Source organism: Elephas maximus, chromosome 12 (genome assembly GCF_024166365.1).
Source record: "Elephas maximus indicus isolate mEleMax1 chromosome 12, mEleMax1 primary haplotype, whole genome shotgun sequence".
Classification (NCBI taxonomy): domain Eukaryota; kingdom Metazoa; phylum Chordata; class Mammalia; order Proboscidea; family Elephantidae; genus Elephas; species Elephas maximus.
This window is the reverse complement of record NC_064830.1, coordinates 62,451,910-62,475,863: the sequence shown is the minus strand read 5'-3', so window position 1 is coordinate 62,475,863 and position 23,954 is coordinate 62,451,910. Positions and strand designations below refer to the sequence as shown.

Genomic DNA, 23,954 nt, shown 5'->3' with positions numbered 1-23,954 from the left:
GCACCATCTGGTTCTTCTGGTCTCAGACTGATGTAGTTCTGATTTATGTGTCCCCTTTTTTTTCTGTCTCTTGGGCTCATAATTACCTTGTCTTTCACAAAGTAATTCTCCTTTGTTCCAGGTGGGTTGAGACCAATTGATGCATTTTAGATGGCTGCTTGTTAGCATTTAAGACAAGGGGTAGGTTTTGAGTACGCCCCACTAACAGGCATTTGCATCCAAAGACCTAGGCAATCTTGTTCCCCTTGCCCATTCTTGCGGCGGGGACTGAAACACCCCCAACTGCTTCCAGGCTCAGAAATGGATCTCATTTCTGTCCTCCCTGCGCCTGCCAGTACCAAAGAGGACAAAGAACACAAAACTCCCAGCGTCAAGCCCAGTCCCCACGCACCACCAGGCCGTGGGCGGACAGCCGCGCGCACGTGACTGCCCCTCCCGTGCCTTGGTTGGGGCGTGGCCTCGCGGGGCGGCTGGGCGGTGATTGGCCAGTAGGCAAAGCCAGCGGCGCCCGCGCGGAAGAGGGCCCAGGGGAGTGGCCTGGAGGCCGGCGAGGCTGCGATTGGTCGGGGGCACGGTGGGGCGTGGCGGCGAAGCGGACCGCGGGTGGGGCCGGAGGCGGCCGGAGTCGCTACTGCTGGTTGTGCACCTGAGAGCTACTGACTGGGTACCCGCCTCGCCCGCTGCTGCTGCCGCCATGCATCGCTTCAAGGTGTCCAAGTTCCGGCACACAGAGGCCCGGCCGCCCCGCCGTGAGGTGAGTCCGGACCTCGGGCCGGCTTTCTCGACCCGCATTCAGGCCGGCCCCCTGTCCCTTCCTAGGCCCGGTTCGGGGACCCCGGGCTCCCGAGCCCCAGGAGTCCCCCGTCTTCCGGGCGCCCCCTGCGGCCCGGGACGGCGCCCCCAGGGGCAGAGTCTGGCGTCTCCGTGACGCGCCGGCTGCTCAGGGGTCCCGGTGGCCGACCCGCCCCGCCGTTCCGCCTCGCCCCGGGACCCCGAGGTGGCGCAGCTTTCCCGGCCGGGCCTGAGGCCTGCAAGGCTCCCCGCTTCCCTGCTTCCGGTTGGCCTCCCGGGGGAGCCGCGGTTCTAGGCGCCAGCTCCTCCGCCTCGCTGCCTGGGGTCCCTTTGCCCAGGGATAGGATGTGTTGAGATGCCCGTCTCTGCTCCGGCCTGGGTTACCCGAGCGTGTCGGCAGGAGACGGGAAGCTCCTAGATAAGAGGCGCGCCCCTCCTTCGGGTTTCCGCCGGCGCTTCCTTCTCTCGAGGTTGTGGCAAGCTCTTCCCATGCTCTGGGTGTGCGGGTTCCTGCGCTGCTCGAGGGGGGGCTGGGTGGGGCCTGGGGATAGCTGAGCAGGTGGAGCCCAGAAGCAGGGCAGAGCTGAGGTAGTTGGGGGGACACCTCGAACCCCGAAAGGTCGGTGGCCTGCTGAGAGTGTGCTTCAGAGATGGTGCCGGCCCTGGTCTGCAGCGCCCTGGGTCCTTCGCAGGGCCTGGGAGTGTCCTCTGGCAACCGGGTCTCTGAGCTGACATCTAGTGACCATCACAAGCCAAAAGAACGGCTGAGCAGTCTGAGGCTGAGGCCACATTTTCATTTTCAAGGCACTATTTTCTCTGCAAAAGAGCCATACGGAGCCATGGTGGCTCAATGGTTGAGCACTGGGCAGCTAACCAAAAAGTTGATGGTTGCAGTCCACCCAGTGGCTCTGCAGAAGAAAAACCTGGCGATTTGCTCCCATAAAGATTTCAGCCTAGAAAACCCCATAGGGCATTTTTTTCTCTGTCACATGGTGTTACTCTGAGTCAAAAATTGGGGTGATGGTACCTAACAATAACAGTTGCTGGAGCCACAGGCTGAACAAACCAGACCTACATTCTGGGGTGGGGAGGAGATAACCAAGAAGCAAACAGGCATTTAAGCCCGCTGCAAGTTTTAATAAATGTGTTGAAACTTTAGAGGGTATTGAGTTTTTGCTAATGGGGAAGGAACAGCTCAGAAAAGGAGGTGGTGAAAGGTTGCTCAACTCGAAGAATGTAATCAGTGTTGCTGGACTGTATATGTAGAGGTGTTTGAATTGGTGTATGTTTTGCTGTATATATTCTCAACAACAATAAAATAAAATAAAAATTAGTGCAGGAAGAGCACAAAGGAGGGGTGGGGTGGGGGAGGGTGAGGTGGGGGTTCATCACAACAGGGGGGTCAGAGTGGGCCACCACCTCACATTTAAGCTGAGGCTGGAAGGGGGAGAAGGAGCCAGCAATGTGAAATTGTGGGGCAGAGGAAGCAACTTGTGCAAAGACCATGGGGCCTGGTGGAGGAACTGAAAGTAGACCAGGGTGCTGGAGCTCAGTAGCAGAGGAAGATGGGATAGTTGAGGCCAGAGCCGGCCCGTAGAGCCAAGGGCCAGGGGAAGAAGTCGCTTTTCGTTCTAAGTACAATGGGGAGCCATCGAAAGGTCGGAAGAGAGTAAGCGAGGTGCTAGGATGTGCATAAAATCAGTCACTCCAAGTGTTACAAGTACTGCTTAGGGGCCCTGGAGGGCCCTGGGGTTTGCTACCAGGTGGCCACAGTCCAGCCTGGCAGACAGACAGGTATGGACATGTGGATGACAGGCAGAGCTTCACAGTTTGTTAAATAAGAAAAAAAAAAATTTTTTTTTATAGGTGAGGTAAAAGCTGAGTTGTTCTTTGCAAAGGTACTTTCTGTCATTGTCTTTGTACAGTAAAAACCAATCAGGAGGGAATAATGCAAGATGGGAATGTTCTACCTGTGCAAGTGAACTGTGAAGTAGGATCTTCAGGTAGTTGCAATGGTCTTGGTGACACTGTGGGTGGACTGGGAACTATGGTGTACTGTCAGGCGGCATTTAGGAGCATTGGATGGTCCTTTGACACCAAGAGAGAAAATAAGTGAACCTTGTTGATCTTCATTTCGGAATAAGTGCTTCTCTGCTTTCCCAGGTATGGGAGTGTTCATGGAAAGGCATGTTCTCCTAAGGAGGCCAGGCCTTAATGGTCTCTTATCTGACCTTGGGTGTTTTCCCCCTGGTGCTTGGAGGTTACTCCTGGACCTTTGTGTCCTTCAGCAATATGATTGAAGAAGTTGAGTCTGTTTTTTCTTTTAGATGCTCACTTTTTTTGCTTTTTTCCTGCCTTTTGAACAGAAACAAGCCATACACACACTGAGCCTGAGTATCCTTCTGACATTCTCCTCCTACTTATTAGGGAACTGATCTAATAACCTCATCCTGTTAATGATGTAGGTAAGAAAATCTGGCGGTGTAAGCAATTTGTCATTGGCTGCTAACCTAAAGGCTTGCAGTTTGAACCCACCTAACAGCTCCATGGAAGAAAGGCCTGGTGAACTGCTTCCTTAATGATTACAGCCAAGAAAACCTTATGGAGCACTTCTACTTTGTAACATATGGGGTCATCTTGAGTCTGAGATTGACTCTACAGCAGCTAGCTACAACAAGAACAATGATGCAGGTTGTCATTTCAAGGATGTTTTGCATTCTCCAAGGGAGAGCAGGGACAGGGTTTGAGCCAAAGGAAAGCATCTCTAAAGGTGCACATTTAAGGTGGAGTTCATCAGTTGATTACTCACTCCCCACCTGAGGCGTGGTGTAGCCCTGGCCATCACCACCACTTTTTTCCATTTGCAGGCCTGGATCAATGGCATTCGAGCAGCAACCACCCCCTCCTGCGGGAACCATATCAAGTCAAGCTGCACCTTGATTGCGTTTAACTCTGACTGCCCAGGTAGGGGGGCTTGGATACTGGTGTGGAGATGTGGATGTTGTCATCTTAGATGAAGTGGGAGGAGGACAGGTTTATTGCAGGTGGGGGGCTTGAAGGAACCCGGTGGTGCTCAGAGATAAGTAGCCAGGCAGAGCCTTTGACTCTATAAACTCTGCAACACGCAGGATAATCAGATTCACTCTCATTAGGGTATGACTGTGTGATTTGTATAAATGACATTGGCTGTGGTCTGCAGGAGCATGGCCATGAGGCTGGGGAGGGAGACTGACTCCTCCATGTCTGAGGAGGGCAGGGCTTTGTGTCACCTTATTTCCAGATGTCTTCCTCTCCTGCCCAATCCTCTGCTCTGAAAGACTGGCCCTGAAGTGGGCTAGGCCTGGTGGTGGCTGGGTACATAGGAACACAAAGATTTGAAAAGCTCCGGTGTATTAGTTAGAACTCTTTTGGTTGCAAGGGATAACTGAGACCTCATGCTGGCTTAAGGAAAAAAACAGGTACCTTTTTGGCTCAGGTAACTGAGATGTCCAGGAACTTTAGGTAGAGCTGGATCCAGGGGCTAACGCACAGTCCTAGGGCCCAGCCTCTCTCTCTCTTTCTCTCAGCTCTGCTGTCATCCTTGGGTGCTGGCTATTTTCTCAGATAAACTGTCTGCACATACTAGGAAAAGTTACTGGCTGACCTCTTGTGATTCACAATGCAGCGAAGAGACAGATTTTTTTCCCAGCATCTTCGATACATCACAGCTCATGGAAGGTTCTTGCCTGGGGCAGGGAACTCGCTGGGGGCCAATCACTGTGTCCACAGGAATATGGTCTTAGGTTGCTGGAGGTATGAGGAGGGTTCATCTCCCCTAGGAGCCCTGGGATCTTTGAAGCTTGGCTCTGATGTCTGCTGGCCCTGGAGGTAGGTGGTCTCCATTAGGCCAAAAGCCAGAGCCCTATGCTTGTTTAACAGGTGTGCTGGGCATCGTGCCTCTGGATGGCCAGGGAGAGGACAAGAGACATGTGATGCACCTGGGCTGCCATTCAGGTGAGTGGGTGTGGAAGCCTGGACATCTCCCCTTGCTCCCTGGGGCCAGGGAATCAGACTCACCTGGCCCCATAGCACTTGACTGCCAGATCCTTCCTGTCGCCCTTGCTGTGCTTTCTGGTAGACAGTGTTGGTCTCAGGCTCAGAAGTCAGGGTCCCGGTTTAGTATTCTGGCCCAGGCAGAGCTGGAGAGTGGCCTGCTGCAGGTCATCAAGCTGAAAGAGAGCTCTGGGCACTGATCAGCTTTAAAAGCTTCTCTGGCCCCAGGCGCCCATCACTGCTATGGACTCAGCCTTGGGTGGCCCTTAGCCTTGTGTCCCCTCTTGGGACCCAGCAGGGCACCCTTTGCCACCAGACTTCCTCTCCAGCCAGTCTGCTCAGGGTCTACCGATGAGGGGGCGGGGCTGTGCTGTGCTGCAGGGCCCAAGATGGGGTCCTCACACAGAGAGCTTTTGTCTGCTGCAGGTGCTGCGGGGGGTGCCCAGCTGTCCACCTGCAGCCAGCCAGTGAGAGGGAACAGTTTGCTGTGCTCAGGCTGAAGCAGCACCAGTCCCACTGGCCTCCTCTTTCTCTGCGGCAGCTGCAGGCCCAGGGCCTCTGGTCTGATGTCCTGGCCGCCCTGGTGGGAGACCTTGGGGTGAGGGCAGGGGTTGATCCTTGGTCCTTAAGCTGGGTATACTCAGAGTAGGTATCCAGGGGCCCAGTGATGGCAACGGTGGTTGATGGTGATGGTGAAGATATATCGAGAGCTTGCCGTGTGCCAGGCACTATGCTAAGTATGTTACCTGTGTGATCTCATTTATTTGCATATCAAAACCTATAGTATCCTACGGCATAAACAGTGAATTGTACAACACGAAGAGTGAATCATAATAAAACTGGGGACTTTAGACCACGGTTTCAGGGAACATCTGGGTCAATTGGCATAACAAAATGTTTTAAAACGTTCTGCATTCCACTTTGGTGAGAGGCATCTGGGGTCTATAAACGTTAGCAAGCAGCAATCTAAGATGCATCTATTGGTCTCAACCCACCTGGAGCAAAGGAGAATGAAGAACACCAAAGAAACAAAGAAAATATGAGCCCAAGAAACAGAAAGGGCCACGTAAACCAGAGACTACATAAGCCTGAGACCAGAACTAGATGGTGCCTGGCTACCACTGATGAGTGTCTTGGCAGGGAACACTACAGAGAATCCCTGATGGAGCAGGAGAACCATGGGATGCAGATCTCAAATTCTCGTAAAAAGACCAGACTTAATGGTCTGACTGAGACTAGAGGGACCCCTGAGGTCATGGTCTCTGCACCCTCTTGTTAGCCCAAGACAGGAACCATTCCCGAAGCCAACTGTTCAGACAGGGATTGTACTGGACTATAAGACAGGAAATGATACTAGTGAGGAGTGAGCTTCTTGGCTCAAATAGACACATGAGACTATGTGGGCAGCTCCAGTCTGGAGGTGAGATGAGAAGGTAGAGGGGAACAGGAGCTGGTTGAATGGTCAGGGGAAATATAGGGTGGAGAGGAGTAGTGTGTTGTCTCGGGGAGGGCAGCTAGGAGTACATAGCAAAGTGTGTATACGTTTTTGTATGAAGGACAGACTTTATTTGTAAACTTTCACTTAAAGCACAGTTAAAAGAAAAAAAACTGGGGACTTCAGTTAATAAGAATGTATCAGTATTGGCTCAACAGCTGTAACTTAAGTACCACACCAGTGCAAGATGGTAATAGGAGAAACTCAGGGGCAGAGGCAGTGCATTAGTTTCCTAGAGCCGCTGTAACAAATCACCATAGAGCAGGTGGCGAAAGGACAGAAATGTGTTGTCTCTCTCAATTCTGGAGACTAGAAGTCTGAATCCAAGGTGTCAGCAGGGCTACGCTCTCTCTGAAAGCTTTAGAAGATAATTGTCTCAGTTCTTGCAGCCATGACAGTCTTTTTTCTGCCTGTGTCTGTATACCTCTTTTATAAGGACACCACTCAGATGGGATTTGGGTATGCCCTCCTCCAGTATGAGCTCCAGTTAACTTAACTGATAACAGCTTCAAAGCTCCTGTTTCCAACAGGAGTTAGGATTTTAACATTATCTTTTTGCGGGGGGACACAATTCAGTCCATAACAAGGTGTGAAAACTCTCTGTATTTTCTGCACAGTTTTCCTGTAAACATAAAACTGCTCTAAAAAATAAAGTGCATTTAACAAGAGAGAGGAAGAACAGCTAGCTGGTGAGGCTCAGGGCAGGTGCCCTTCCGGGGGTCAGTCGCTCTGGCTTTGGAGAGGTTGGGCGGTTTCTATGGGAGGAGGGTTAAATGGCCACTCTATTTGCTTCCGTTGTCTTGTCCTGTTCCATTCCTACTGGGTCCACCGTGCCCCTACTGTGAATCCCTCCCTGATCCCTGACCTTGGGATCGACACCTTGGAGCCTGCACCTCTCACTGGGCCCTGTGTGTACAAGCTTGTGTTCGCATCTTGTATAGAAGTGTGTTTCCGTGTGCTGGGATGGTATCTGTCCCGCTTGAATCTCTTGGAAGACGGGCCAATGCTTGAGTTCATTCCCAAATTCGTTCACCCTACTGTTGGAAGAAAAAAATCTGTTGTTCAGTAAGTCAATTAGAGCTTAAAGGTTTTACTGAGCAAAAAAAGCTGTTTGCAAACAGGGAGCACCCCTTGGAAGAGATGAGCTCCTCTCGTTACAGTTTTGTTCAGCTCACATGCAGTACAGACCACTAGGGGAGTGTTTCCAAAGGGAAGTTTAAAGTGATTGGTTGTCATTCACTTTATTGGCAGGAGGTGGCTTCGACTGGTCTATTAAGTTTGTAAGTCTGCATTCTACAGACTGGTTATGGCTTGTCTAACTAAACTTTTCCCAGAACTGTCTTTATCATGACTTTTTGGTTTCTGGGAAGGATTAAGAGTTAAGTTTAATTGCGGGCAGGGGTCTGGGAGGGAATTTTCTTTTAATGCTGTGGATATGTCTAGTGAGCCTGTTTGGGGCCCTGAATGGTGGTGAACACCAGAACTGGGTACTGTGGCAAACACCTCTCCTGCCAACTTCCTGAGGCCAGGCCCTTGGCCACTCTGGCTCAGCAGGGCTCCTGGAGACAGGTGTCTCAAGAAGGGGCCTGTGGCGTTTGCCTGTTTGGCGTCCAGAGGTGTCCTGGCCTGTAGATGTACAGCCTGCCTGTGTGTGGGCAGCAGTCCCAGCCTGTGGTTCCCAGCCTGGGGAGAAATCACACTGGGTTTAGAGACAGAACATTCCAGCATGGTCTCCTTGACCTTGTGTCAGCCACTTCTCTCTTACAGACCTGGTTACAGACTTGGATTTCTCTCCCTTTGATGACTTCCTCCTGGCCACAGGCTCAGCAGACAGGATGGTGAGTGGAGCCAATGGGGAGAGCTGCTCATCACTTCACCCTACCCCACTCCCGGCCTGGGGCCTTCTGAGCCTCCAGAGGGCTTTCTCCCAGTTCAGCCCTCTCCCCTCCCACAGGGCCCAGGGCCTATCTGTCAGCTCGTAGGGCTAGCTGGGGCAGCCAGAGGTCCCTGGGTACCACAAATGGTTTGCACTCCACTACTAACCTAAAGGTTGGTGCTTCAAACCCAACCAGCAGTGCCATGGAAGAAAGGCCTGGCAGTCTGCTTGCATAAGGATTACAACCAAGAAAACCCTATGGAGCAGTTCTACTCTATAACATATGGGGTCACCATGAGTTGGAATCATCTTGACAGCTGCAGGTTTGGTTTTTGTATTTTGGGGGGAGCAGCCAGAATTTCTAAGTTTCTCCTCCCATACCAGCTCCTACGTGCTTGCTGGTAGCTGTGGGTGTGATGGCTGCTGAGCTGGGAAGGGAAGCAGGGTTGGAGGTGACTGAGCGGAGCCCCCAGCACCCTTGCTCTCCGTGACCTCCCTACTGGCGTCTACATTCTCTGTGACCTTGGAGTCGTCCTCCCTTCCCTGTTTTGGGGCCCTTTGGCTCTCTGCCCACTTAGGTGGGGGCTGCTGTCCTGCAGAGCCCAGTTCCAGCACAGGACAGCTAGGCCCTCAGCCCAGGGCACACATACTTGGTCTTTCCTGCAGGTGAAGCTGTGGCGGCTGCCAGCCCCAGGCCAGGCATCGCCCACAGTCCCTGGACTGGTGCTGGGCCCCGAGGCCCTCCAGGTGGAGGTGCTGCAGTTCCACCCCACTGCCGACGGTGTCCTTGTGAGTGCAGCTGGCACGGCTGTGAAGGTCTGGGACGTGGCCAGGCAGCAGCCTCTCACAGGTATAAGCACCGACCTCCCCCTCCAGGGGCACATGCATCCCCATCTGGACAGCACTTTAATTGTTTGTGTTTTGAGGAATGTGAATTTTAAAATTTGTACCAAAGTATCTCAGCCGTTCCTTCTGCTGCTGGTCTCAACATCTCTGTATTAGTTTCCTGTGGCTGCTATAACAAAGTGCCATAAACTGGTTGTCTCAAAACCATAGACATCTACTGTCTCAGTTCTGGAGGCTAAAGTCTCAAATCAAGGTGTCAGCAGGGCCATACTCTAAGGGAAGATCCTTCCTTGCCTTTTTTAGCTGCTGGTGGTGCCTGGCAACCCTTGTGTTCCTTGGCTTGTAAACACATGATTCCAGCTGCTGCCTCTATCTTCACATGGCTGCTTTCCTTCTGTTTCTCTGTCTTATCTCCTCCTTTTGTAAGGACACCACTCATATTGGATTAGCACCTTCCCTAATCAAAGGAACCTCAGTTAGCTTTTTTTATTTTTACAGTTTTATTTATTTTGTTGTTGATGAGAATATACACAGCAAAACATATACCAATTCAACAGTTTTTGCATGTACTTCAGTAACATTGGTTACATTCTTTGAGTTATATAACCATTCTCACCCTAGTCCTCTGAGTTTTTCCTCCTCCGTGAACATAAACTCACTGCTCCCTATGTTTCCTATCTAATCTTTCTAATTGCCGTTGCCCGTTGGATTTTATATAGATAGTTCTTTTTCATTTTATTTTTATTGTACTTTAGATGAAAGTTTATAGAACAAACTAGTTTCTCATTAAACGATGTAATACACATATCGTTTTGTGACATTGGTTGCAAACCCCACAGGTCAACTCTCACCCCTCTTGACCTTGGGTTCCCCATTACCAGCTTTCCTATCCCCTCCTGCCTTCTCATCCTTGCCTCAGGGCTGGTGTGCCCATTTTGTCTCTTTTTGTTTCATGGGCCTGTCTAATCTTTGGCTGAAGGGTTAACCTCAGGCGTGACTTCATTACTGAGGTAAAAAAAAGTGTCCGGGGGCCATACTCTTGGGGTTTTGATTTCACATAGGTAGTTTTTAAAAGAGCATAATGCTCAAGGCAGACCTTTTTTACTATTTAAGCTAAACTATTGTTTGGTTTTAAGAAGACTTCAGGATATATTTTTGGTTTAAGGTTTAAAGATCATCTAAGGGCAATTAATTTTTAGGGGCAGTAGTTTCAGGCCTCATGTTAACTTACCTAAGGAGCCACTGGGTGCAAATGGTTAACACACTCAACTGCTAACTGAAAGGTTGGTGGTTCAAGTCCACCCAGAGGTGCTTCAAAAGAAAGTCCTGTGATCTATTTCCAAAAAAATTAGCCAGTGACAACCCTATGGAGCACAGTTCTACTCTGACACATATGAGATCTCCGTGAGTTATAAAGTTGGAATCAACTTGATAGCAACTGGTTTTTTTTTTTGTTTTTTTTTTTTTAACTAGTTAAATAACATCTTCAAAGGCCCTATTTCCAAATATACAGGTACCAGAGGCTAGGATTTCAGTCTATCTTTTGGGGGAGGATGTAACTCAGTCCTAACCATCTCTGAATAACTTCCTGATACTGTGATTTGTTGAAAGTATTTTCAGTTTTGAAAGCAAACTCTTGACTTCCTACCTTGGGAGGTGAGGGTTTTGCTCCCTTACAGCACTCCCACCCCCCACTGTGCTAACATATACACACGCGCTTCCCCTCCCCTCCTTTTCCCAACAGCGTTGTTGTTGAGTGCCATTGAGTCAATTCCAACTCACGGCGACTCCAGGTGACAGAGTAGAAGCGCCCCATAGGGTTTTCTAGGCTGTAATCTTTGTGGAAGCAGATCACCAGATCTTTCACCCACAGAGGTACTGGGTGGGTTTGAAACTCCGGTCTTTCAGTCTGCTGTGCACATCAATGGTTTTCACCACCCAGGGTCTTCAATTTTGGTGTAGTAGTCATCTATTGCTGTATATCAAATTACCCCAAAATTTAGAGATGTAAAACAACTCTACACATTTTTTATCTCAGTTTCTGTGGGTCAGGAATTGGGGAACAGCTTAAGTGGGTGGTTCGGCTCAGGTTTTCTCATGAGGGTGCAGTTAAGATGTTGGCCAGGGCTACAGTCATCAGAAGGCTTTACTGGAGCTAGAGAATCTGCTTCCAAGATGGCTGCCTCATACAGTTCTGGCTGTTGGCTGGAGGCTTCAGTTCCTTCCCACGTGGGCCTCTCCATGGGCTGCTTGAGTGCCCTCACAACATGGCAGCTGGCTTCCGCGAGAGGGAACAAGGGAGGAGAGTCAGGAACAGGAGGAGGAAATGGAATATGTGGCTAATTGCTTCCATGAACAACTACCTCCTTTGCCATAAGACCAGAGCTGGATGGTGCCCAGCTACCATTATTGAACATTTTTTTTTTTTTTTAATTGTGCATTAGATGAAAGTTTATAGCTCAAGTTAATTTTTCATGCAAAAATTTATACACAGTGTTATGTGACCCTAGTTGCAATCCCTGTAATGTGACAGCACTCTCCACCTTTCTACCCCGTTTCCCTTGTCCATTCAACTACCTCCTATCCATTTCTGCCTTCTCATCCCGCCTCTGAACAAGAGCTGCCCACATAGTCTCGCGTATCCACTTGAACTAAGAAGCACACTCTTCACAAGTATAATTTTATGTCTTATATTCCAGTCTAATCTTTGTCTTAAGAGTTGACTTCGGGAATGATTTCAGTTCTGGCTGAATAGAGAGTCTGGCAGCCATGTCTTCTGGGGCTCGTCTAGTCTCAGACAGACTATTAGGTCTGGTCCTTTTACTGGAATTTGAGTTCTACACCCCACTTTTCTCCTGCTCTGTCAGGGACTCGCTGTTGTGTTTCCTGTCAGAGTGGTCATTGGAGGTAGCTGGGACCATCTAGTTCTTCTTCTCTCAGGCTGATGGAGTCTCTGGTTTATGTGGTCATTTTGTCTCTTGGGCTAATATTTTCCATGTGTCTGTGGTGTTCTTCACTCTCCTTTGCACCAGGTGGGTTGGGACCAATTGATGCATCTTAGATCCCAAAGTGGGATGCAGAACATTTTCTTAATAAACTTTATTATGCCTAGAAGTCACCTGAAACTGTGGTTTCCTGAAACCATGGTCCCCAGACCCCTGTCCCTGCTACTCTGTCCCTCAAAGTGTTTGGTTATATTCAGGAAACTTCGTAGCTTTTGGTTTAGCCCAGTTGTGCTGATTTCCCCTGTATTGTGTGTTGTTCTTTCCTTCACATAAGATAATTCCTGTCTACTGTCTAGTTAGTAAATTCCTCTCTCCCTCCCTCCCCACCCTCAAAACCATCAAAGAATGTTTTCTTCTGTGTTTAAACCTTTTCTTTTTTTTCTCATGCAACAGATGTTTTATTAACTGCATGTATTCCAACATATGAATGGACCCTTATTCATCCTAATAAACTCTCTTTATGATGCTTCCTGTTTTAATCTTTTCCAATTTTTTATTATAAAAATTAAACATGTTTGTTAAAGGACTTTGATAATACATAAAGGTATAACACTAACAAAGAAAATCCATTACCATCAGGTTGATTCCAACTCATAGTGACCCCATAGGATGGGGTAGAACTGCCCTGTAGAGTTTCCAAAGAGCACCTGGTGGATTCAAACTGGTTAGCAGCCAGAGCACTTAACCGCTATGCCACCAGGGTTTCCCCACAAAGGTATAGCAAGAAGGAAATGACTTTATTCTTCTCAGCACTCAAACTCAGTAGCTAGCATTTGTATGTACTTCATACCCATTGCTTTAACTATATCCCCTATTGGTATTGATCAATCAGTGCTTTTTTTTTTTTTTTTAATTTCTATTGTGCTTTAAGTGAAAGTTTACAAATCAAGTCAGTCTCTCATACAAAAATTTATATACACCTTGCTACATACTCCTAGTTGCTCTCCCCCTAATGAGACAGCACACTCCTTTCCACCCTCTTATTTTCGTGTCCAGTCAGCCAGCTTCTGTACCCCTCTGCCTTCTCATCTCCCCTCCAGACAGGAGCTGTCCACATACTCTAGTGTGTCTACTTGATCCAAGAACTTCATTCCTAACTAGTATCATTTTCTATTCTACAGTCCAGTCCAATCCCTGTCTGAAGAGTTGGCTTTGGGAATGGTTCCTGTCTTGGGCTAACAGAAGATCTGGGGACCGTGACCTCCGGGATCCTTCTAGTCTCAGTCAGACCATTAATCTGGTCTTCTTATGAGAATTTGAGGTCTGCATCCCACTGCTCTCCAGCTTCCTCAGGGGTTCACTGTTGTTTTCCCTGTCAGGGCAGTCATTGGTTGTAGCTGGGCACCATCTAGTTCTTCTGGTCTAAGGCTGATGTAGTCTCTGATTTATGTGGCCCTTTCTGTCCCTTGGGCTCATAATTACCTTGTGTTTTTGATGTTCTTCATTCTCCTTTGCTCCAGGTGGGTTGAGACCAATTGATGGATCTTAGATAGCTGTTTGCTAGCATTTAAGACCCCAGACGCCACTCTCCAAAGTGAGACACAGAATGTGTTCTTAATAGATTTTATTATGCCAGTTGACCTAGATGTCCCCTGAAACCATGGTCCCCAAACCCCCGCCCCTGTTACACTGGCCTTGGAAGTGTTCAGTTTATTCAGGACACTGCTTTGCTTTGGTTTAGCCCAGTTGTGCTGACCTCTCCTGTATTGTGTGTTGCCTTTCCCTTCACCTAAAATGGTTCTTGTCTACTATCTAATTAGTGAATACCTCTCTCCCTGCCTCCCTCCCCAATCTCATAACAATCAAAGAATATTTTCTTCTCTGTTTAAACTGAGTTCTTATAATAGTGGTCTTACACAATATTTGTCTTGCAACTAATTTCACTCAGCATAATGCCTTCCAGATTCCTCCATATTACGAAATGTTTCATGGATTCATCATTGTTCTTCATCGATGTGTAGTATTCCATTGTGTGAATTTACCATAATATATCCATTCATCTATTGATGGGCACCTTGGTTGCTTCTGTCTTTTTGCTATCGTGAACAGTGGTGCAATGAACATGAGTGTGCATGTATCTGTTCCTGTAAAGGCTCTTATTTCCCTAGGATATATTCCAAGGAATGGGATTGCTAGATCGTATGGTAGTTCTATTTCTAGCTTTTTAAGGAAGCTCCAAATCAATTTCCAAAGTGCTTGTACCATTTTACATTCCAACCAGCAGTGTATAAGTGTTCTAGTCTCTCCACAGCCTCTCCAACATTTATTATTTTGTGTTTTTTGGATTAATGCCAGCCTTGGAGTGAGATGAAATCTCATTGTAGTTTTGATTTGCATTTCTCTAATGACTAATGACGGTGAGCATTTTCTCATGTATGTGTTAGCTACCTGAATGTCTTCTTTAGTGAAGTGCCTGTTCGTGTCTTTTGCCCATTTTTTAATTGGGTTATTTGTCTTTTTGTTGTTGAGTTTTTGCAGTATCATATAGACTTTAGAGATCAGATGCTGATCAGAAATGTCATAACTAAAAACTTTGTCCCAGTCTGTAGGTAGTCCTTTCACTCTTTTGGTGAAGTCTTTGGATGAGCATAGATGTTTGATTTTCAGGAGCTTCCAGCTATCTTGTTTCTCTTCTTGTGTTTCTGCATTTTTAGTAATGTTTTGTATACTGTTTATGCCATGTTTTAGGGCTCCTGGTGGGTAGCATTGTCCCTGTTTTTCCTTCCATGATCTTTATCGTTTTAGATTTTATATTTAGGTCTGTGATCCATTATGGGTTCGTTTTTGTGCATGGTGTGAGGTATGGGCCTCGTTGCATGTTTTTGCAGATGGATATCCAGTTACGCCAGGACCATTTGTTAAAAAGACTGTTTTTTTTCCCATTTAACTGACGTTGGGCCTTTGTCAGATATCAGCTGCTCATAGGTGGATTCTCAATTCTGCTCCATTGGTCTATATATCTATGGTTGTACCAGTACCAAGCTGTTTTAACTACTGTGGCTGTATAATAGGCTCTAAAATCAGGTGGGGTGAGGCCTCCTGCTTTGTTTTTCTTTTTCAGTAATGCTTTACTTAGCCAGGGGCTTTTTCCCTTCCATATGAAGTTGGTGATTTGTTTCTCCGTCACGTGAAAAAATGTCATTGGAATTTGGATCAGAATTGCATTGTATCTATAGATTGTCTTTGGTAGAACAGACCTTTTGACAACGTTAAGTCTTCCTATCCGTGAGCAAGGTATGTTTTTCTACTTATGTAGGTCTCTCTTGGTTTCTTTCCGTAGTGTCTTGTAGTTTTCTTTGTATAGGTCTTTTACGTCTCTGGTATTTTATCTTCTTGGGGACCACTGTAAATGGTATCAATTTGTTGATTTCTTCTTTGATGTTCTTTTTGTTGGTGTAGAGGAATCCAAGTGATTTTTGTGTGTTTATCTTGTATTCTGATACTCTGCTGAAATCTCGTATTAGTTTCAGTAGTTTTCTTGAGCAGTCTGTAGGGTTTTTTGTGTATAAGATCATAGCATCTATAAATAGAGATACTTTTACTTCTTCCTTACCAATCAGGATGCCCTTTATTTCTTTATCTAGCCTAATTGCTCTGGCTGGAACCTCCAGCACAATGTTGCGTAAGAGTGGTGATAAAGGGCATCTTTGTCTGGTTCCCATTCTCAAGGGGAATGCTTTCAGACCCTCTCCATTTAGGATGATTTTGGCTCTTGGCTTTGTATAAATGCCTTTCATTATGTTGAGGAATTGTCTCTCTGTTCTTATTTTGCAGAGAGTTTTTATCATGAATGGGTGTTGAACTTTGTCAAATGCCTTTTCTGCATCAATTGATAAGATCATGTGGTTCTTGTCTTTTGTTTTATTTTTATAATGGATTACATTAATTGTTTTTCTAATGTTGAACCATCCCTGCATACCTGGTATGAATCCCACTGGGTTATGGTGAATTATTGTTTTGATATGTTTTTGATATTTTTTGAATTCTATTGGCTAGAATTTTCTTGAGGATTTTTGCATCTAATTTCATGAGGGATATAGGTCTGTAATTTCCTTTTTTTGTAATGTCTTTACCTGGTTTTGATATCAGGGACATGCTGGCTTCATAGAATGAGTTTGGGAGTTTGCATCCTTTTCTGTGCTCTGAAATACCTTTAGTGATAGTGGTGTTAACTCTTTGGAAGTTTGGTGGAGCTCTCCAGTGAAGCCCTCTGGGCCAGGCTTTTTTCTGTTGAGAGTTTTTTAATTCTCGTTTCAATCTCTTCCTTTGGTATGGGTTTATTTATTTGTTCTACCTCTGTTTGTGTTAGTTTAGGTAGGTAGTGTGTTTCTAGAAATTCATCCATTTCTTCTAGGTTTTCAAATTTGTTAGAGTACACTTTTTCATAGTAGATTGATATGATTGTGTTAATTTCAGTTGGGCCTATTGTGATATCACCTATCCCATTTCTTATTTGGGTTATTGGCTTCATTTCCTGTTTTTCTTTTGTCAGTTTGGCCAGTGGTTTATCAATTTTGTTAGTTTTTTCAAAAAACCAGCTTTTGATCTTGTTAACTCTTAATTTTTTTTTGTTCTCTTTCATTTAATTGTGCTCTAAGTTTTGTTATTTGCTTTCTTCTGGTGCCTAAGGGTTTCTTTTGTTGCTCTCTATTTGTTCAAATTGTAGGGATAATTCTTTGATTTTGGCCCTTTCTTTTTTTTGGATGTGTGCATTTATTGATATAAATTGACCTCTGAGCATCGCTTTAGCTGTATCCCAAAGGTTCTGATAAGAATTGTTTTCATTCTCATTGGATTCTATGAATTCCTTTATTCCATCCATAATGTCTTCTATAACCCAGTCATTTTTGAGCAGGGTATTGTTCAGTTTCCAAGTGTTTGATTTCTTTTCCCTGCTTTTTCCGTTTTTTATTTCTACTTTTATGGCCTTATGGTCTGAGAAGATGCCTTGTAATATTTCAGTGTTGGATTCTGCTAAGGCTTGCTTTATGACCTAATATGCGGTCTATCGTATAGAATGTTCTATGTGTGCTAGAAAAGAAAGTATACTTGGCTGCTGTTGGATGTAGTGTTCTGTACATGTCTATGAGGTCAGCTTGGTTGACTGTGGCGTTTAGATCTTCCATGTCTTTATTGAGCTTCTTTCTGGATGTTCTGTCCTTCACCGAAAGTGGTGTGTTGACGTCTCCTACTGTTATTGTGGAGCTGTCTGTCTAACTTTTCAATGCTGTTAGAGTTTGTTTTATGTATCTTGCAGCCCTTTCATTGGGTGTGTAAATATTTAATATGTTTATATTCTCCTGGTGTATTGTCCCTTTAATCGTTATATAGTGTCCTTCCTTATCCTTTGTGGTGGATTTAACTTTAAGGTCTGTTTTGTCAGAAATTAATATTGCCACTCCTGCTCTTTTTTGATTGTTGTTTGCTTGATGTATTTTTTTCCATTCTTTTGAGTTTTAGTTTGTTAGCGTCTCTAAGTCTAAGGTGTGTCTTTTGTAGGCAGCGTATAGAGAGATTGTGTTTTCTTATCCATTCTGCCACTCTCTGTCCCTTTATTGGTGCCTTTAGTCTGTTTACGTTCAGCGTAATTATGGATGGTTATAAGTTTAGTGCTGTCATTTGATGTCTTTTTTTTGTGTGTGTTGTTGATAGTTTCTTTTTCCCAGTTTTTTGTGCTGAGTAGTTTATATATTTTCTATTCCTCCTGTTTGTTCTTTGTGATTTTGTTTCTGCTGAGTCTATAGTTTTTTCTTGTATTTTATTTTGATGAGTAGGATTATTAATCTTCTTTGTGGTTACCTTAATATTTACCCCTTTTTTTCTAAGTTTAAACTTAACTTTTATTTCTTTACATCACCTTATCTTCCTTCATATGAAAGATCTATGACTGCATTTCTTAGTCCCTCTTTATGGTTTTAATGTTGTCTTCTTTTACATAATGATGTCGCTGTTTCCTGTTTTGAGCATTTTTTCATCTTTATATTTGTGAGTTCCCTATCTGGGTTGACATCTGGTTGCTCTGTCCTGTGTTCTAGTCTTGGGTTGATATCTGATATTATTGATTTTCTAACCAGAGAACTCCCTTTAGTATTTTTTGTAGTTTGGGTTGGGTTTTTACGAGTTCCCTAAACTTCTTTTTATCTGGAAATGTACTAATTTTGCTCTCATATTTGAGAGAGAGTTTTTCTGGACATATGATTCTGGGCTGGTAATATTTTTCCTTCAATGCTTTATGTAAGTCATCCCATTGCCTTCTTGCCTGTGTGGTTTCTGCCAAGTAGTCTGAGCTTATTCTTATTAACTTCCTTGGTAGGTGACTTTTCGCTTATCGCTAGCCATTCTTAAAATTCTCTGTTTATCTTTGATTTGGCAAGTTTGATTATAATGTGACTTGGTGACTGTCTTTTGAGATCTACCTTACATGGAGTTCGATGAGCATCTTGAATAGATACCTTCTCATCTTTCACCATATCAGGGAAGTTTTCTGCCAACAAATCTTCAACAATTCTCTCTGTATTTTCTGTTATCCCTCCATGTTCTGGTATTCCGGTCACTTGTAGGTTATTTCTCTTGATAGACTTCCACATGATTCTTAGGGTTTCTTCATTTTTTTTTTTTAATTCTTTTACCTGATTTTTCTTCAACTGTATTGGTGCCAAGTGTTTTATCTTCAGTCTCACAAATTCTGCCTTGTTCTTCCATTCTGTTCATCTCACTTTCTACTGAGTTGTCTAATTCTGTGATTTTATTGTTAATCTCCTGTATTTCTGATTGCTGTCTCTCTGTGGATTCTCGCAGCTTATTGAATTTTTCATTATATTCTTGAATAACCTTTTTAATTTCTTCAGCTGCTTTATCTGTGTCTTCCTTGGCTTGTTCTGCATTTTGCCTGATCTCCTTCCAAATGTCTCGAACAGTTCTGTATATTAATCTTTTGTATTCTGCATCTGGTAATTCCAGGAAGGCACCTGCATCCATAAGATTCTTTGATTCTTTGTTTTGAGAGCTTGTTGAAGTAATCGTGGTCTGATTCTTCATGTGATTTGATATTGAGCGTTGTCTCCAAGCAATCTGTGAGGTATCATATTAGTTTATTTTATGTTTGCTTGCTGTTACCTGTCTTCTTGCTTTGTTTTGTTTTGCTATGCCCAAGTAGGCTACTTAAGTGAGGTAGCTTGATGATTTTCGCCTTTGAAACTAATGTCGTGTCACCAGATGGCTACGAGTCCATTCACTTTTTTTGTATGGATTCAGCTCAGGTATCCAGGTAGTTGGTCATCAAGTTTGTGATACAGGCTCTGTCCTACAGTCTTAGAGGGGCAGGGGTGATTGGTATAGGTACAGGTATCTGGTTGCAGCAGGGGATCATGCTCTGAACAAGGCAGGGGGCTGTCAACTGTCCCTCGAGTGTCTATGTGAAAAGCGCATCTTTGTTCCTTAGAGCACACAGGTGGGTGGGTTCTGCAGATGGACCATGGGTAGCCAATGCTTTTGGTTGTAAGGACTGGGAGGTGCCAGTTATCCTTGGACCCCTGTCGTGAATGGCTAGGTGATATGGGTGGAGCCACCAGCCCTTAGGCCCATGATGTGGGTAGATGAGGACCCTGTTTAATAGGCAAAGCGGTGTGAAACATCAAACACCCACCCTCTACCGCGTAGCCAAAACTGTTGCAATCCGCCAACAAGGGCCTATTTTCCTGAAATAGGGGTACACAAGTCCATGCAGGGGGAAAGGTATTCAAAGTCCATGGACCATTTATGCCTGGACAGGAGCTGCTACTGTCCAGAGCTCCCCATCTTACTGGAGCTGGCAGATTATCTTTCCCCCGAACTGTGAATTTATTCCTTTTCCAAGGCCAAGAGAATGGCTCAAGGCACCCATCAGGGCCTATCTCAGGTCTAGGGAAATCTACAGCCACTGAAGTTGGCTTAGGAGCTGGAGGCACGGTGAAATCAACACAAGTACTTAGATTTTGCCGAGAGCGCCATTCTTCTCTCGTTCTGGAGGTTTGAGTAGGCTGTGCGGCTGGCTGTCTCTCGCTGAGAAAATCGTGTCCGGAATGCTACCAGTAGCCCCGCTGCAGTCTTTCCAGGGAATAGTGCCTGTGAAGGTTCCTGGCGATTCAGGTCCGGCAACTCCTCTCCTCCTCTGAACTCTTTCTCCCCCTGCTGTTCGGTCATTTTCTAATTTTGCCTTTGATGTTCAGGGTTCCTCACATGTCATAATATAATCGTTTCACTTGTTTTTTTGGGTCTTTGTCGTAAGAGGGATCACCAGAAGTGTCTGACTGGTCCACCATCTTGGCTCTGCCTTCTTAACCTTTTTTGAGTTCTTACAATAGTAGTCTCATAGAATATTTGTCTTTTTGCCACTGACTCATTCCACTCAGGATAACACCTTACAGATTCATCCATGTTTTGAGATGTTTCGCAGATTCATCGTTGTTCTTTATTGTTGTGTAGTATTCCATTGTGTGTATATACCATAGTTTGTTTATGCATTCATCTGTTGATGGGCGCCAAGGTTGTTTCCATCTTTTTGCAGTTGTGAACTTCGCTGCAGTGAACATGGATGTACATGTATATATTCGTGTGACATCTCTTATTTCTCTAGGGTATGTTCCAAGACGCGGGATTGCTGGATTGTATGGTACTTCTATTTCCAGCTGTTTCAGGAAGTGCCATATCAATTTCCAAAGTGGTTGTACCATTTTACATTCCCACCAGGAGTTTATAAGTGTTACAGTCTCTCCACAACCTCACCAACATTTATTATTTTGTATTAATGCTAGCCTTGTTGGGGTGAGACGGTATCTCATTGTAATTTTGATTTGCATTTCTCTAATGGCTAATGAGGAAACCCTGGTGACATAGTGGTTAAGATCTCTGGCTGCTAACCAAAAGGTCGGCAGTTCGAATCCACCAGGTGCTCCGTGGAAACCCTATCGGCAGTTCTACTCTGTCCTGTAGGGTCGCTCTGAGTCAGAATTGATACTTTGCTGAAATCTTCTATTAGTTCCAGTGGTTTTCTTGTGTATACTTTTGGGTTTTCGGTGTATGAGATCATATCATTTACAAAAAGGGATACTTTTACTTCTTCCTTACCAATTTGGATACCCTTGTTTCTTGTTGTTACCTTATTGCTCTGGCTAGGACCTTGAGCACAATGTTGAATAAGAGTGGTGATAAAGGACATCCTTGTCTGTTCTGAACGGGAATGCTTTCAGACGCTCTGCATTTGGGATGATGTTGGCTTTGTATAAATGCCTTTTATTATGTTGAAGAATTTCTCTTGTATTCCTATTTTGGTGAGATTTTTTATCATGAATGGCTGTTGGACTTTGTCAAATGCCTTTTCTTTGTCAATTGATAAGATCATGTGGTTCTTGTCTTCTGTTTTATTAATGTGATGGATTACATTGATTGTTTTTCTAATGTTGAACCATCCCTGCATAGCTGGTATGAATCGCACTTGGTCATGGTTGAATTATTTTTTTGATATGTTATTGAATTCTGTTAGCTAGAATTTTGTTGAGGATTTTGGATCTAAGTTCATGAGGGATATTGATCTGTGGTTTTCTTTTTTTGTGCTGTGTTTATCTGGTTTTGATATCAGGGTTATGCTGGCTTCATAGAATGAGTTTGGGAGTATTCCATTCTTTTCTATGTTCTAAAATACCTTTTGTAATATGGATGTTAACTCTTCTCTGAAAGTTTGCTTGAATTCTCCAGTGAGGCTGTCAGGCCCAGGGCTTTTTTTTTTTGTTCTTGGGAGTTTTTTAATTACCTCTTCAATCTCTTCTTTTGTTATGGGTTTATTTAGTTGTTCTACCTCTGTTTGTGTTAGTTCAGGTAGATAGTGTATTTCTAGAAATTTGTCCATTTCCTTTAGGTTTTCAAATTTGTTGGGATACCATTAATCAACATTTTGATAAAAGAATCTGTAGAAGACTCCTGATCAAAAGGAGGGAAATACAGAAGAGAATTTGAAATTTTCATGGAATCCAGATTTTCTGGAGCTCTTTTGGCTTGACGAACCCCCAAAGCTAGTGCATTGACGTAATTTTTTTTAAAATAATTTTTATTGTGCTTTAAGTGAAAGTTTACAAATCAGGTCAGTCTCTCATATATAAACTTATATACACCTTAGTACATACTCCCACTTACCCTCCCTGTAATGAGTCAGCCCGCTCCCTCTTTCCAGTCATTCCTTTTGTGACCGTTTTGCCAGTTTCTAACCCCCTCTACCCTCCCATCTCCCCTCCAATCTGTCATTGATGTAATTTTTAAACCTTAAACAAAAAATATCCCCTGAAGTATTCTTTAAAACAAGGAATAGTTTAGTTTAGTTGGTGAAGAATGTCTGCCTTGAACATCTTTAAAAACTATGTGTATGGGGCCTAATTTACAACAGTAACTCACAAGATTACATAGGAAACTTAGGGATCAGTGAGTTTATATCAGTGGGGCAGAAACAGTTCAGAAAAGGAGCGTGAGAATGGTACCTTTTGAAGAATGTAATCAATGTCACTGATTTGTACATGTAGAAATTGTTGAATTGGTTTAAGTTCTGCAGTGTATGTTTTAAGAACAATTTTAAAAAATGAAATAAATTTATTTAAAAAAAAAAAACATGTGGTCCAGGGCTGCAGTCATCCAGAGGCTTGCCTGGGGCTGGGGGATCTGCTTCCAAGATGACCCCCTCACACAGTGCAGACTGTTGGCTGGAGGCATCAGTTCCTCCCTGGGTGGGCCTCTCCACCAGCTGCTTGAGTGCCCTGACAGTATTGAGGCTGCTTCTCCCGGAGGGAATAATCCAACAGAGAGGGAGCAAGGAGGAAGCCACAATATCTTTTATGACATTTAGCTTTGGGAGTCATATACCATCACTTCTGCTAGATTTCTTTGTTAGGGACAAATCATCAAGTCAAGCTCAAGAGGAGAGAGGTTAGGCTCCACGTTTTGAGGGGAAGAGTGTGAAAAAATGTGTGGATGTGTTTTAAAACTCCGCACTACAGAGAGGACAGGAGCAGAGGCCCAGAGTGGGAGTGAGTATGGCAAGTCCGTGGGCTTGTGCTACTCAGTCTGAAGAGAGTGCCAGGGGGTCACTGGGAATAAGCCTAGGTGGGAAGTGAGAGCCAGGCAAAGGAGTAGGAAGCCTGGGAAGGCTTTTGTGTGGAAGCATGGCCTGGTGTGGGTAGGGTTGGAGGAGGAAACCCCTCCCCTTGGAGCAGGTAGAACAGGCCTGATGGCTCCTCCCTCACTACCCCTGGCCAGAAGAGACACTTGGAGCTGTTGTCATTGCCCCAGGCCAGGCTCACCTGCACTCCCTCCCTGAGCCTTCATTGTCTGGGACAGAGTGGGGGATCCTGGACCCTTCCTGACTTTGGCCACTTCTCCACAGAACTGGCCGCCCACGGGGACCTGGTGCAGAGTGCTGCGTGGAGCCGGGATGGTGCTCTCCTGGGCACAGCATGCAAGGTGAGTGGGCAGGTGGTACCTGGGATTGCAGTTGAGGTCACTGGGGCACTGAAGGAGTACCTCTGGGGGCTGTCCTGTCAGGGAGTATGATCTACAGGGGAACCTGTGCCATCGGAAGACCTGTCCTGCCAAGCTCGTGCTGTTGAGGGGCACAGCGTGCTACCTCCAGCCGGCGGCGTCTTGCCTGCCTGCTGGTCTCTTGCCACCAGGAGACAGAAGTGGGGAGGTGGTGGCCACAGTGTAAAGGCCGTGGAACTGCCCCTGTTTTCCAGTGAAAGATCTTCCCTTTGGACCCAAAGACCCTGCAGCTGGGGGGCCGAGAGGCACAAATGTCCTGAGTGGGTTGCTGGAGGTGATGTTCAGTGGAGACACCCCCACACATAGGCTCCTGGACTCGGGTTCCACTTGTGGAGACACAGCGGCATAT

At 45.3% G+C, this 23,954-nt stretch overlaps 1 protein-coding gene across 5 annotated transcripts in view; it reads left to right on the top strand.

Annotated features, from left to right (window-relative positions):
• The first annotated feature begins 588 nt into the window (after positions 1–588).
• The window catches only part of CORO7 (coronin 7), an 86,443-nt gene continuing 63,077 nt past the window's right edge, over positions 589–23,954 (top strand). For 3 of the 5 annotated variants that reach the window (XM_049902980.1, XM_049902982.1, XM_049902979.1), the window contains exons 1-6: positions 590–754; positions 3,660–3,756; positions 4,711–4,785; positions 8,087–8,157; positions 8,862–9,045; positions 23,451–23,527. In XM_049902980.1, the coding sequence (XP_049758937.1) occupies positions 695–754; positions 3,660–3,756; positions 4,711–4,785; positions 8,087–8,157; positions 8,862–9,045; positions 23,451–23,527 (564 nt within the window). In that variant the 5' untranslated portion in view covers positions 590–694. Of the gene's footprint in view, positions 755–3,659; positions 3,757–4,710; positions 4,786–8,086; positions 8,158–8,861; positions 9,046–23,450; positions 23,528–23,954 lie in introns of all 5 variants that reach the window. The other 2 variants (XM_049902981.1, XM_049902983.1) reach the window with 2 other exon arrangements.